Genomic DNA, 15,835 nt, shown 5'->3' with positions numbered 1-15,835 from the left:
GACACCAGTGGTGAGAGCACGTGGTGTGGAGACGGATTCTCGCCACGCCACCTGGTAGGAGCGACCTGTCAGGTAGGACGCAATCCAAGCGTGGGCCGCGCCGGAGATGCCCAACTCGGAGAGGGTGGAGAGGAGGATCTGATGGTTCACAGTATCGAAGGCAGCCGATAGGTCTAGAAGGATGAGAGCAGAGGAGAGAGAGTTAGCTTTAGCAGTGCGGAGCGCCTCCGTGATACAGAGAAGAGCAGTCTCAGTTGAATGACTAGTCTTGAAACCTGACTGATTTGGATCAAGAAGGTCATTCTGAGAGAGATAGCGGGAGAGCTGGCCAAGGACGGCACGTTCAAGAGTTTTGGAGAGAAAAGAAAGAAGGGATACTGGTCTGTAGTTGTTGACATCGGAGGGATCGAGTGTAGGTTTTTTCAAACAGCAAGTGAAAGTCTTTTTACATCCTTGAGAACAATAAGTTCCTAAATGTAGCCTATTTGAAAAATCTTTCCAACTCTCTCCCTTTCGATAACTACTCAGCGTGAAAGGGTAAAAAATGTCATGCTCTGGTCCGGTTGAAACGTCATAAAATAGTTCTACCTGATTACTTCTTATTCCTTGCGCAAATAGCCTACAACTCTGTCTGTCCGGAGATCACTGGCTCATGAAACTGAGGGTCCAAAATATTTGATACAATGTTGTACTTTTGCTAGCACAGCCTTTGGGCTAGACCAAGTTAATAGTTGATACAATGTTTCAAGTTCCTTGCATATAGGCCATGTGTAGCCAAACATCATAAGCTATTTATTTTTGTCAGGATATGTTTTACCTGTGGGCTGCAATGTTTTTATTTGTTGGCTTTATGTAGGCAATTTTTACATATTGGCAATATAAGTTACTTTTAGATGTATTATTTTCATTTACAGTACATTCGGAAAGTATTCAGTCACAGCTTTATTCTGACATTTTTTTAAATGATAATTTTCCCTCATCAATCTACACACAATACCCCATAATGACAAAGCGAAAACAGGTTTTTAGAAATGTTTGCAAAAAATGAAATGCCTTATTCACGTATGTATTCAGACTCTCTGGTATGAGACTCGAAATTGAGCTCAGGTGCATCCTGTTTCCATTGATCATCTTTGATGTTCTACAATTTGATTGGTGTCCACCTGCGGTAAATTAAATAGATTGGATATGATTTGGAAAGGCACACACCTGCCTATATAAGATACCACAGTTGACAGTGCATGTCAGAGCAAAAACCAAGCCATGAGGTCAAAGGAATTGTCCGTAGAGCTCCGAGACAGGATTGTCATTTGGGGAAGGGTACCAAAAAATTACTGCAGCATTGAATGTCCCCAAGAACACAGTGGCTTCCATCATTCTTAAATGGAATACGCTTGGAACCACCAAGAAAGACTCTTCCGAGAGTTTGCAGAGATGGTTGTCCTTCTGGAAGACTTCAATTTTGGTTTCATCAGACCAGAAAATATTGTTTCTCATGGTCCGAGAGTCCTTTATGTGCCTTTTGGCAAATTCCAAGCTGGCTGTCATGTGCCTTTTACTGAGGAGTGGCTTCCTTCTGGCCACTCTACCATAAAGGCCTGATTGGTAGAGTGCTGCAGAGATTATTTGCCTTCTGGAAGGTTCTCCCATCTCCACAGAGGGACTCTGGAGTTCTCTCAGAATGACCATCAAAGTAATGAAGGAAGGAGTGCCAATAATTGTGGCACAAATATATTAGAGAAAAATATTTGTTTTATGATGAATATTGACATATTTTTTTCTTTCAATTATTTTACTTCAAAGGTTTGATTTTTGTGAATATGTTTAATGAAAGACTAAGAGGATAAACAGCAAAGACATTTTTTTTCACAGCCCGTTTTGCTCATATTTACGAATGGTGCCAATATTGCAAATAAGGCATTTCTGTTTTTTGTTTTTAATACATTTTTCAAAATTTCTTAACATGTTTTCGGTTTTTCATTATGAGGTGTTGTGTGTAGATTGAGGATTTTTAAAATGTAATCCATTTTAGAATAAACATTTTAGAAACAACAAAATGTGGAAAAAGGGAAGTGGTCTGAGTACTTTCCGAATGCACTATATATGGAAAAATACACGTAAAAATGTTGGCCAATTGACTGGTCGAAAGAACAGATGACTCTCGGTCGACCAAAATTGTTTTTAGTCGGGGACAATAGACAATAGAAATATTGTAGGTGAGATGGGATCACCTTTCCTGCTACTTCTATTAATTCTGAACAGGATGGTTGAGGGATTAACCTTTTAGTATTTTAATCATATTATTGAATTTGGAGCTAAGTCCCATATGTTCTGAAACCGACCAAAGATATGACCATTCTTGCCTATCAAAAGCTTGTTCTGTGTCCAGAGAGAGAACTGCTCAAAGAGCTTTGGTTTCTGATGAAGCATGTTAGATATGTAATAGATGACGGAGGTTATCTGAGGAGAATCGATTTTGAACAAACCCGCAATGGTCTGTATATACCATTTTGGTTAAGTAAGTTTCGAGATGGGATGACAGAATTTTAGAACATCTTTTTGAGTAATAGTGGACCTAATTGGTTCCAAAATGTTAAATGGAACTCAGGAGGAATTCCTTTCCAAACAGGTGATTTGCCTTTATTCATGTTATCCAATGCCCTTTTGTGTTCATGTTGAGAGAAGAATAGTTCTTATCTTTTAAAAAGGACTCAATCTGGCTTGATGTGGATTTACAATCAGTGTATAATTCTTTATAGAAACCGGAGAATCTTTTGTTGATTTAAATTGGGTTCTGATAGTAATTCACCTGATTTCAGATTCAATGGTTGTAATATCTGCTAATTGATCATTACTCCCTAGCTTGTTGGCCAGTAAACGAATGGGATGTGTACCATGGGAGTATTGGAGAGCCAATAATATACACCAACACTAGACTACTGTCAATAAAATTAGCAGTAAACATGTACAAGTTAAACTTCTAAACAGATATTTATATTATTGTGTAAGTGTTTATTCATATCCTTGATTTGCACAACGTGCATTACATAAGCTCCCACAGTGCTTATAAGCGCGAACAAAAAATACATGTGTCCTATGAAAAGAATAACCCACATTGTATTGTATATGCTAAAAATGACAAAATAAATAAAGCAAACAAAATAAGAATTAACCAAATAAATTACAGTGCAAATAAGTTTAAGGCACACAACATAATTTTGTAGCATAGGCTACATTTATTTAGAATAAAACGCATCTGTGAATACAGGCTTTGAAAATTATACAAATGAAAAGCACTGTTTAATCAGCTTCTTGATATGCCACACCTGTCAGCTGGATGGATTATCTTGGCACAGGAGAAATGCTCACCGACAGGGATGTAAACACATTTTGAGAGAAATAAACTTTTTGTGCATATGGAACATTTCTGGGATCTTTTTATTTCAGCTCATGAAACATGGGACCAACACTTCACATGTTGTGTTTATATTTTTATTCAGTGTAGCTGGCAAACATTTAGTTGTGCATTTCATACTGTAATTAGCTAATCTGGCACATGCTGCACAACAGTGAATGACTCACAAGGCTCCGGTCTCTCCTTTGTGTGCTTGTAACAAACAATATGTGATTGGGGACTACCGTAAGCTTCATAATAATGTGATAGGTGAAGTGAAGAACGCAATGTTCTTTACCTCCTAACTTATTACACAAGTTGACTGCAGGTATTTACTGAAGTAGCTACAAATATTAAAATGTCTTAAACTTAAAATAAATAGTTTAATCAGTATTGAAAAACCATCCTGTGGCTTTTTCCCAAATACCCCGGTATACGGTATACTACCCAAGTCTACCAGTTTGTACAAATGGTTATCTGTTCTATGTGTGTCGTTTTGGAGTGAATGTGTTTCTTGGAGCCTTGTTATGTCAATATGGTTTCTTGCTAGAATATCAAGACACCTGGAACATTTGATAGGACTATTAAGGCCTTTCTAATATCACTAGAGAATAGCTAGTCTTTCCATTGTGTTCCTAATGTTTGCTATATTATTTATTATTATTATAATAATAATAATAAAGTAAAACATGAAATAATTAACCAATTCAGACCTTTACAGTTGTTGGCAGGAAATGGAAACAAAAAGACGAGTGATATGCAAGTCTAATGCATAAACAGACCAAAAATATGATAGCTGTAGAAGCAATAGCACTTAATCCATTATCTTGATTTATTATTAGCAATATGATTTGAATGACCTTAAACATTAAATGTGGCCTCATTTAAAGAAAAAAAAAATAAAGAAAAAAAAGAACAAAGGTATGTGCGGAAAGTGAAGTATATCCTCGAGATTGTATGTAGTAGTTCACTATTGCATGTAGGGCACGTCCTCCCTGGAAGTTAAATTCAGTATCCCATATTGGACTGGCCATCTCTCCTTGCCAGTAGCAAAACATCTATCTAAAATAATTTGTAGGGAATAGCTACCAACTTATATTGCCATATTTAGTTAGCCCAAATGGATTCAATGCGCTGTAGCCACAAAGGAAAGCAGTCCCAGTATGTAGACACCTCCATATATTGTTCATTAATTGGCTTCTTTTCCATCAGTGTCTAAATGGCCTGGATCATAGGCAATATAATTTTAACTAGTTCAATGGTCATTAATAATTGCAATATTTTTCCTTGTACCCTAACATGAAGGGGTGTCCTCATTGTCTTATACTGTGGGCAACATCAGGGCAGCGGTTCGCAATGTTAATCAGTGGCATGGGACCCAACTTCTCCTGACCGAACAGTTCATAGAAATGACTACTCATGAAGGTCAAAACTCTAGTATTTCTCATCCTATAGCTTGTTCTCTATCTTCTTCTTTAATGTTTTAAATGGTGAGCCAACATGTTTTGGACACTTTATCTCAAACTTCTTTCTCATGGCTCTCTTTTCACTCTTCAGCACACATTGAGAAATGTGTTTGGAACATTAAATCTCAGTAAATTCACAGTATCGAATCGCAAATCATATTGTATCGATACCTAAGTATCGTGATATCATATTGTGATGTCCCCATGAATTAACAACCCTAATATTTTGTGTATGTTCATTATGTTATCAGCCACATAGTGGGGCAAAAAAGTTTTTAGTCAGCCACCAATTGTGCAAGTTCTCCCACTTAAAAAGATGAGAGGCCTGTAATTTTCATCATAGGTACACTTCAACTATGACAGACAAAATGAGAAAAAAAATCCAGAAAATCACATTGTAGGATTTTTAATTAATTAATTTGCAAATTATAGTGGAAAATAAGTATTTGGTCAATAACAAAAGTTTATCTCAATACTTTGTTATATACCCTTTGTTGGCAATGACAGAGGTCAAACATTTTCTGTAAGTCTTCACAAGGTTTTCACACACTGTTGCAGGTATTTTAGCCCATTCCTCCATGCAGATCTCCTCTAGAGAGCAGTGATGTTTTGGGGCTGTTGCTGGGCAACACAGACTTTCAACTCCCTCTAAAGATTTTCTATGGGGTTGAGATCTGGAGACTGGCTAGGCCACTCCAGGACCTTGAAATGCTTCTTACGAAGCCACTCCTTCGTTGCCCGGGCGGTGTGTTTGGGATCATTGTCATGCTGAAAGACCCAGCCACGTTTCATCTTCAATGCCCTTGCTGATGGAAGGAGGTTTTCACTCAAAATCTCATGATACATGGCCCCATTCATTCTTTCCTTTACACGGATCAGTCGTACTGGTCCCTTTGCAGAAAAACAGCCCCAAAGCATGATGTTTCCACCCCCATGCTTCACAGTAGGTATGGTGTTCTTTGGATGCAACTCAGCATTCTTTGTCCTCCAAACACGACGAGTTGAGTTTTTACCAAAAAGTTTTATTTTGTTTCGTCTGACCATATGACATTCTCCCAATCTTCTTCTGGATCATCCAAATGCTCTCTAGCAAACTTCAGACGGGCCTGGACATGTACTGGCTTTAGCAGGTGGACTCGTCTGGCACTGCAGGATTTGAGTCCCTGGCGGCGTAGTCTGTTACTGATGGTAGGCTTTGTTGCTTTGGTCCCAGCTCTCTGCAGGTCATTCACTAGGTCCCCCCGTGTGGTTCTGGGATTTTTGCTCACCGTTCTTGTGATCATTTTGACCCCACGGGGTGAGATCTTGCCTGGAGCCCCAGATCGAGGGAGATTATCAGTGGCCTTGTATGTCTTCCATTTCCTAATAATTGCTCCCACAGTTGATTTCTTCAAACCAAGCTGCTTACCTATTCCAGATTCAGTCTTCCCAGCCTGGTGCAGGTCTACAATTTTGTTTCTGGTGTCCTTTGACAGCTCTTTGGTCTTGGCCATAGTGGAGTTTGGAGTGTGACTGTCTTTTATACTGATAACAAGTTCAAACAGGTTCCATTAATACAGGTAACGAGTGGAGGACAGAGGAGCCTCTTAAAGAAGAGAGCCAGAAATCTTGCTTGTTTGTAGGTGACCAAATACTTATTTTCCACCATAATTTGCAAATAAATTCATTAAAAATCCTACAATGTGATTTTCTGGATTTTTAGTTGAAGTGTACCTATGATGGAAATTACAGGCCTCTCTCATATTTTTAAGTGGGAGAACTTGCACAATTGGTGGCTGACTAAATACTTTTTTGCCCCACTGTATGGTAAAAATCACTGTCCAGTGTTTCCAGATTTCTTTCCAAAAAATTGTAATTATTTATGATAAAAAGCAGCTTTTCTGTGTTTGAATGGTGTGGGCCCAACCCAACAACAGAATGTTGTCGGCGTATACCGGTAATTGCAATTATTAATGTGAGAAGACCGCTGATTAGCCAGCTTAAGCCTCCTCAGGAGGCTGACATGTTCTATGAGGAAATGGCAAGCATTTTTGAAGCAGCCTGTTTGAGATACAAGTTTTAATTAAAAAAAAAATTTTTAAGTATATTTTTTCTCTCCAATTTATGCTTAAACCACGTACGAACGAGTATAGGAAATAGTCAACTACATCATTTGGGTATCAGTTAACAGAATAGGAACTTTTAAAAGTGAGATTTTCAGTGGACACTTGTTAAAAAAATATATATATTTATTTTTAGATGAGCTTCCGACGATAGACACGGATAGCGATGTGGATGAGGCTGAAGATGATCAGGGAAAGAAGGAGGACGGTGTGGGGGAGATCTCTGACTGTGAGTCGGAGCCCTGCGCTCGGGAACCGAAAGAATCATCACCTAAACCTACAACTGTGAGTAAACGAGAGGTTTACTCACACTTTACCAATATTACAAAAAACAAGATAAAATACTGTATGTGTAATCACATCTAGGAATACTAAACAAAAATTATAATCTTTATTGAAATAAATAGAAACTCAGACATTTCACATTGTTTAAGACAAATATACTATTGCTAAAACACTGGACACAAACTATACTTTACGTCTACAAAAATGTACAGAGGCACATTAACAGCTATGGCATTATGAGTTTCAGCCATGTTCAATGACACTAGGTGGTGCTATGCACCTTACAGTGCATTGTTTTGTTCCCTCTGCCTTTATATGACAGTGCTGTGTTTACAATTGTCTACCCCCAGTTTAATCTAACCTCCCTTCACTCAGTATGAGCGTAAAGGTAAATATGTGCACGTGTATAGCAACATGTCAATAGTGGCATGTTGGTTTCCCGTACCACCTGTCAGTCAGTGTGTCCGCAGGGCCACATGGTTTGCCCATTAGGCTACTGCCCTTTCCACTCAACTCATGACGCATGTAAACACAACACTGTGTAATATACATTTAAGGAAACATATATTCATTTGAATGCAACAGGACTATTTTATAGCACTAATCTGAACATCAACAAGGTCTAGTTAGTTATATTTTTATGATATACCTTGTTAGATATTCTACCACTAGGTGGAGTATTCAAAAACAAACGGACAGAATAGGTCTGTCAGGCCAATACCAACACAGTACAATGCAGTGCACTTTCCTCTGTAGCTCAGTTGGTAGAGCATGGCGCTTACTATGCCAGGATAGTGGGTTCGATTTCCGGGACCATCTGTACGTAAAATGTATGCACGCACTACTAAGTTGCTTTGAATAAAACATCTTCTACACTGAGTGTACATAACATTATGAACACCTGCTCTTTCCATGACATAGACTGACAATGTTAAAGCTATGATCCCTTATTTATGTCACTGGTTAAATCCAGGATTTTCAAGCCTTGGGACAATTGAGACATGGATTGTGTATGTGTGCCGTTCAGAGGTTGAATGGACAAGACAAAATATTTAAGAGCCTTTGAACGGGGTATGATGTCAGGTGCCAGGCGCACCGTTTTAAGTGTGTCAAGAACCACAACACTGCTGGGATTTTCATGCTCCACAATTTCCCGTGTGTATAAAGACTGGTCCACCACCCTAAGGACTTCCAGCCAACTTGACTCATGTGGGAACTGTGGGAAGCATTGGAGCATCCCTGTGGAAAGCTTTCTTTCGACACCTTGTAGAGTCCATGCCCTTACGAATTGAGGCTGTTCTGAGGGCAAAAGGGGGTGCAACTCAATATAAGGAACATGTTTCTAATGTTTTGTACACTCAGTGGTGTATATTAGTTCAGGTCATGTTCTAAATTGTAACAGTTCACAAGTTGACCCCAAGTGGTTTTGCTGAATGGAGCACTGTCTATGTGGGGAGAGAGTAGGGCACGTTCCCAAACGGCCAGCAGCCACTTAACCAATGTCCATGTATCAATAAACTCAAATCTATTTCAGGTAATATACACATGTTTAACCTAATTTCTCTGGAAGGTAGAATTTTTTTGGCCTCTAAAGTTTTCTATATTTAATTGTGGAAAGGGGGATATTTTTTTGTGCTGCCTGACCTAGGTTATGTTATTTACATCGTGAGATACAAACAGCCTATTAGATGACACATTATATTTTGCATTCAACATTGTTAGTGTTTGACATATGTCAATCTATTATATTTTATGATGGAAATATGTTTATCTTTAGCCTACCCGCTCACTTGTAGTGACTGAACAGGGAAAGAAAGGTGCCTTTATGTCATGTGTTGTACAGTGGAGGCTTGCATTATGTCAGTCTTCAGAAGTCATTCAGGGGTGTTTGTTAAAGGTTGGCCAGGCACCTTGAGAATGTACAAGGAGTGGTGTTCTGTTCACTCCGATGTTTTCCAAAGTTCTAGAATATTCTACTATGTGGCTTTGGGATTGTTCAACTAGCGGCCCACCTGTGGTCTGTGCTGGTTCCCGCCCACCATGACATTTGATTGATCAATTAACTCATCGATTGGTTAAAGCTTAGGAGGTAAGGATGGAAATAATAGACTCTGACCCTCTTGAGGACTAGAGTTGTGTTGAACCCTCCAGATGAGGATTAAAGTGCCTTCAGGAAGTATTCACACCCCTTGACTTTTTCTACGTTTTATTGTTACAGCCTGAATTTTAAATTAATTAAATTGAGATTTTGTGTCACTGGCCTATACACTATACCCTATAATGGCAAAGTGGAATGAGGTTTTCACAAATGTTTACAAATTAATAAAAAATGAAAAGCTGAAATGTCTTGAGTCAATTAGTATTCAACACCTTTGTTATGGAAAGCCTAAATAAATTCAGGAGTAAAAATGTGCTTAACAAGTCATAGTAAATTGCATGGACTCACTCTGTGTGCATTAAGTTTTTAACATAATTGTTGAATGACTACCTCATCATTCATCATACAGCAGGTAGCCTAGTGATTAGAGCGTTGGACAAGTAACCGAAAGGTTGCCAGATCGAATCCCATAAAAAGCTGTCGTTCTGCCCCTGAACAAGGCAGTTAACCCACTGTTTCTAGGCCGTCATTGAAAATAAGAATTTGTTCTTCACTGACTTGCCTAGTCAAATAAAGGTAAACAAATAAATAATAATAAAATATCTCTGTATCCCCCACAAAATAATCTAAGGTCCCTCGGTCAGCAGTGAATTTCAAACACAGGTTCAACCACAAACACCAGGGAGGTCTTCCAATGCCTCTCAAATAAGGGCACCCATTAGAAAATAAGTTAAAAATTAGGCAGGCATTGAATACACTTTTGATGGTGTATCAATACACCCAGTCACTACAAAAATACAGGCGTCCTTCTTAACTCAGTTGCCGGAGAGGAAGGAAACCGCTCAGGGATTTCACTGTGAGGACAATGGTGACTTTAAAACAGTTACATAGTGTAATGGCTGTGATCGGAGAACTGAGGATGGATCAACAACATTGTAGTTACTTCACAATTCTAACCTAATTGAGTGAAAGAAGGAAGCCTGTACAGATTACAAATATTCCAAAACATGTATTCTGTTTGCAATAAGGCACTAAAGTAAAACTGCAAAAAAATATGGCAAAGAAATTAACTATATGTCCAGAATACAAAGTGATTGGGCAAATCCAACAACACATTACTGAGTACCACTCTCCATATTTTAAAGCATGGTGGTGGCTGAATGATGTTATGGGTATACTTGTAATCGTAAAGGACAGGGGAGGTTTTCATGGTAAAAAAAATCTAATGTAATAGAGCTAAGCAAAATCCTAGAGGAAAACCTGATTCAGTCTGCTTTCCACCAGATGCTGGGAGATGAATTCACCTTTCAGTAGGACAATAACATAAATTGTGCTGAGCGATTTCGTGCTTTTTGAGGTCTGTTCAATTTCAATCATTTGTTTTACATAAAATGCATTATCAAATAAAATAAAATGGTATTAGTCACATGCACAGAATTGTAGACCTTACAGTGAAATGCTTACTTACAAGCCCCTAAACAACAGTGCAGTTTAAAAAAATATGGATAAGAATAAAATAACAAAATTTACAGGGGGGTTCCGGTACAGAGTCAGTGTGCGGGGCACCGGTTAGTTGAGGTAGTATGTACATGTAAGTGGAGTTAATTAAAGTGACCATGCATAGATGACATCTGAGAGTGGCAGTGGTGTGGAGAGGGGTGGAAATGTAATTAGTCTGGGTAGCCATTTGACTAGATGTTCAAGAGGCTTATGGCTTGGGGGTAGAAGCTGTTAAGAAGCCTCATGGACCTAGTCTTGGCGCTCCGGTACCACTTGCCGTGCGGTAGCAAAGAGATCAGTCTATGACTAGGGTGGATGGAGTCTGACAATTTTTAGGGCCTTCCTCTGACACCGCCTGGTGTAGAGGTCCTGGATGGCAGGAAGCTTGGCCCCAGTGATGTACTGGGCAGTTCGCACTATCCTCTGTAGTGCCTTGCGGTCGGAGGCCGAGCAGTTGCCATACTAGGCAGTGATGCTCTCGGTGGTGCAGCTGTAGAACCTTTTGAGGATCTGAGCACCCATGCCAAATATTTTCAGTATCCTGAGGGGGAATAGGTTTTGTCGTGCCTGCTTATTATGTGGGTTGAATGATGTAACACAGAGTAAAACAATAAGCCACATGATGGTAGTAACTGCCCATTACTGCTCATCACTTAACCATTTATTCACAGTATATTAAGAAATATTTTATTTAAAGTCATCTCATTTCTATAGAGCTGCTGCCTATGCTGTCTGACCAAATCACATTTGTTTTTAAGTTCTTCAAATAAACTTTTGACTGCTGAATACCAACTATCAATCACTTAGATCATGTATGTTCAGGCTCTCAAAGCAACTGCTTTCTATCCCTGTAGGTTGCACGTTCTCCCTTCTCTCAGTCTCCATGTCTGCTCTGCACAGACCGAGTGCATTGGATTATGGTCATTGTAGTTAATTCCTATGTTTTCTACACTAAACTAACCAAAATGGCAGTTAATCGCTCAGCACTACCAAATCTACACTAGAGTTTCTTACCAAGAAGAGTGAATGTTCCTGAGTGTCAGACTTACAGTTTTGACTTAAATCTGCTTGAAAATCTATGGCTTGGAAATGGTTGTTTAGCAATGAATAACTACCAATTTGACAGAGCATGCATTGACTCTGTAATTTTTATGTATTTAGTTTTCAATACATTTGCAAAAATGTCAAACATGTTTTCACTTTGTCATTATGGGGTACTGTGTTTAAAAAGGATGATTTTATATATATTTTTAATCCATTCTGAATTCAGGCTTTAAGACAACATTTGAAATACGTCAAGGGGTGTGAATACTTTTTGAAGTCACTAAGGCACTTAAGCCTATGTTTAATGAAGATACTGAAATATGTATGGCCAACGAGAAGCTACATATTAGCCCTAGCTCTGTTGCCAGAGACCATGTTAAAAGGAATACTGTTGCTTGAGATTGTTTGCTGTATGCACACTGGATTGGAGTTACATTGTATGCATGTGTTGTCTTGACAAGTTAGAATGTGCCTCTGATGGAGTTCTCTGTTAGTTGTAATGCAGTCGAGGCAATGTTCGTGAGGAAGCCTCACGCATGTAGTCAGATAATCATCACCCCCACAGACCATGTAGCCATTTCCCTCTTACTTTCACAGCTGCTATCAGCAATCTGGGAGTCAAAGGTTACCTATCTAACCTCCCTGAACTGGAGGCTTGTGGTCTGAGGCCTCACAGAAACCAAGAGATTATCTCATAAAGCTGAATTCACCTAACATGTGAAACATTAAAAGTTGAACGTTTTTCTTAAGATCGGGTTTTGATGTCAATGGGAGATTTGCTTGAAGGTTTGAGTTATCGAGTTATAGCCTAGGTTATTCTCAGGTTTGTCCTATTTTCAGTGTAGCTTTTTCTGTTCTTTGAAGCCCTGGTTTAATTTGGGGTTACATATATTTTACATTTATGCGTATAAATGATAGATTTTATTTTTAAGTTGTCACGTGCTCCGAATACAACAGGTGTACGAGACCTTACAGTGAAATGCTTACTTACAGGCTCTAACCAATAATGCAAAAAAGGTATTAGGTGAACAATAGGTAAGTCAAGAAATAAAACAACAGTAAAAATACAGGCTATATACAGTAGCGAGGCTATAAAAGTAGCTAGGCTACATACAGACACCGGTTAGTCAGGCTGATTGAGATAGTATGTAGATGTGGTTATAGTGACTATGCATATATGATAAACAGAGAGTAGCAGCAGCGTAAAAAGAGGGGTTGGGGAGGGGGGCACACAATGCAAATAGTCTGGGTAGCCATTTCATTACCTGTTCAGGAGTCGTCTTATGGCTTGGGGTTAAAAACTGTTGAGAAGCCTTTTTGTCCTAGACTTGGCACTCCGGCACCGCTTGCCATGCGGTAGTAGAGAGAACAGTCTATGACTGGGGTGGCTGGGGTCTTTGACAATATTTAGGGCCTTCCTCTGACACCGCCTGGTGTTGAGGTCCTGGATGGCAGGCAGCTTAGCCCTGATGTACTGGGCCGTACGCACTACCCTCTGTAGTGCCTTGTGGTTAGAGGCCGAGCAATTACCATACCAGGCAGTGATGCAACCAGTCAGTATGCTCTCGATGTTGCAGCTGTAGAACCTTTTGAGGATGGCAGGACCCATGCCAAATATTTTTAATAGTCTGAGGGGGAATAGGCTTTGTCGTGCCCTTTCACGACTGTTTTGGTGTGTTTGGAACATTCTAGTTTGTTGTTGATGTGGATACCAAGGATTTTGAAGCTCTCAACCTGCTCCACTACAGTCCCGTTGATGAGAGTGGGGGCGTGCTCGGTTCTCCTTTTTTTGTAGTCCACAATCATTTCCTTAGTCTTGGTTATGTTGAGGGATAGGTTGTTATTCTGGCACCACCCGGCCAGGTCTCTGACCTCCTATCTATAGGCTGTTTCGTCATTGTCGGTGATCAGACCTACCCTGTTGTGTCGTCTACAAACTTAATGATAGTGTTGGAATCGTGCATGGCCATGCAGTCGTGGGTGAACAGGGAGTACAGGAGGGGACTGAGCACGCAACCCTGGGGAGCTCGTGTTGAGGATCAACGTGGCAGATGTGTTGCTACCTACCTTCACCACCTGGGGGCGGCCCGCCAGGAAGTCCAGGATCCAGTTGTAGAGGTAGGTGGTTAGTCCCAGGATCCTTAGCTTAGTGATGAGTTTTTGAGGGTACTACGGTGTTGAACGCTGAGCTGTAGTCCATGAATAGCATTCTCACATAGGTGTTCCTTTTGTCCAGGTGGGAAAGGGCAGCAGTGTTGAGTGTAATAGAGATGGCATCATCTGTGAATCTGTTTGGGCGGTATGCAAATTGGAGTGGGTCTAGGGTTTCTGGGATAATGGTGTTGATGTGAACCATTACCAACCTTTCATAGCACTTCATGGCTACGGACGTGAGTGCTACGGGTTTTATATTCATTTAGGCAGGTTGCCTTTGTGTTCTTGGGCACAGGGACTATGGTGGTCTGCTTGAAACATGTTGGTATTGCAGACTCAATCAGGGACATTTTGAATATGTCAGTGAAGACACCTGCCAGTTGGTCAGCACATGCCCGGAGCACACGTACTAGTATCCGTCTGGCCCCGCAGCCTTGTGTATGTTGACCTGTTTAAAGGTCTGAAGCTGATGCGCTCATGCATGCCTCAGTGTTGCTTGCCTAGAAGCAAGCTTAGAAGTGATTTAGCTCGTCTGGTAGGCTCGTGTCACTGGGTAGCTCGTGGCTGTGCTTCCCTTTGTAGTCTGTAATAGTTTGCAGTCCTTGACACATAAGATGAGCGTCGGAGCCGGTGTAGTATCTTAGCCCTGTATTGACGCGTTGCCTGTTTGATGTTTCGTCGCCGGGCATATCTGGATTTTTTGTAAGCTTCCGGGTTAGAGTCCCGCACCTTGAAAGCGGCAGCTCTACCCTTTAGCTCAGTGCGAATGTTGCCTGTAATCCATGGCTTCTGGTTGGGGTATGTACGTACAGTCACTGTGGGGACGACGTCCTCTATGCACTTATTGTTAAAGCCAGTGACTGATGTGGTGTCCTCCTCAATGCCATCGGACGAATCCTGGAACATGTTCCAGTCTGTGATAGCAAAATAGTCCTGTATTTTAGCATCTGCTTCATCTGACTACTTTTTTATAGACATAGTCACTGGTTCTTCCTTCTTTAATTTTTGCTTGTAAGAAGGAATCAAGAGCATAGAGTTGTGATCGGATTTACCAAATGGAGGGCGAGGGAGAGCTTTGGACACGTCTCTGTGTGTGGATTACAGGTGATCTAGATTTTATTTTCTCTGGTTGCACATTTAACATATTAATATTTATTTGGTAGAACTGATTTAAGTTTCCCTGCATTAATGTCTCCGGCCGCTAGGCGCGCCGCCTCTAGGTGAGTGTTTTTGGGTAGGGATTCGATCTTGCAACCTTTCGGTTACTAGTCCAGCGCTCTAAGCACTAGGCTACCTATCATTCAATTTCAAATATATTGAAGGCCAGCATCCCGGAGTCGTCTCTTCACTGTTGCCGTTGAGATTGGTGCTTTGCGGGTACAATTTAATATAGCTGCCAGTTGAGGACTTGTGAGGCGTCTGTTTCTCAAACTAGACACACTTATGTACTTGTCCTCTTGCTCAGTTATGCACCACTCCTCTTTCTATTCTGGTTATAGCCAGTTTGCTCTGTTCTGTGAAGAGAGTAGTACAAATCGTTGTACGAGATCTTCAGTTTCAATTTCTCGCATGGAATAGCCTTCATTTCTCAGAACAAGAATAGACTGTCGAGTTTCAGAAGAAAGTTTTTTTGTTTCTGGACATTTTGAGCCTGTAAATCAAACCCACAAATGCTGATGCTCCAGATACTCAACTAGTCTAAAGGAGGCCAGTTTTATTGCTTCTTTAATCAGGACAACAGTTTTCAGTTGTGCTAACATAATTGCAAAAGGGGTTTCTAATGATCAATTAG

At 40.2% G+C, this 15,835-nt stretch overlaps 1 protein-coding gene across 2 annotated transcripts in view; it reads left to right on the top strand.

The window, feature by feature from the left end:
* spidr (scaffold protein involved in DNA repair) overlaps positions 1-15,835 on the top strand; it is an 80,938-nt gene that overhangs the window by 6,351 nt on the left and 58,752 nt on the right. Inside the window, exon 5 of one of the 2 annotated variants that reach the window (XM_029623451.2) lies at positions 7,099-7,247. The exons of the other annotated variant lie outside the window; for it this stretch is intronic. Within the exon in view, the coding sequence (XP_029479311.2) occupies positions 7,099-7,247 (149 nt within the window). The remainder of the gene's footprint in view (positions 1-7,098; positions 7,248-15,835) is intronic. 2 annotated transcript variants of the gene reach the window in all.

Source organism: Oncorhynchus nerka, linkage group LG20, assembly GCF_034236695.1.
Source record: "Oncorhynchus nerka isolate Pitt River linkage group LG20, Oner_Uvic_2.0, whole genome shotgun sequence".
NCBI lineage: Eukaryota > Metazoa > Chordata > Actinopteri > Salmoniformes > Salmonidae > Oncorhynchus > Oncorhynchus nerka.
The sequence above is the reverse complement of the archived record's forward strand: the minus strand, read 5'-3'. Positions and strand labels throughout refer to the sequence as shown.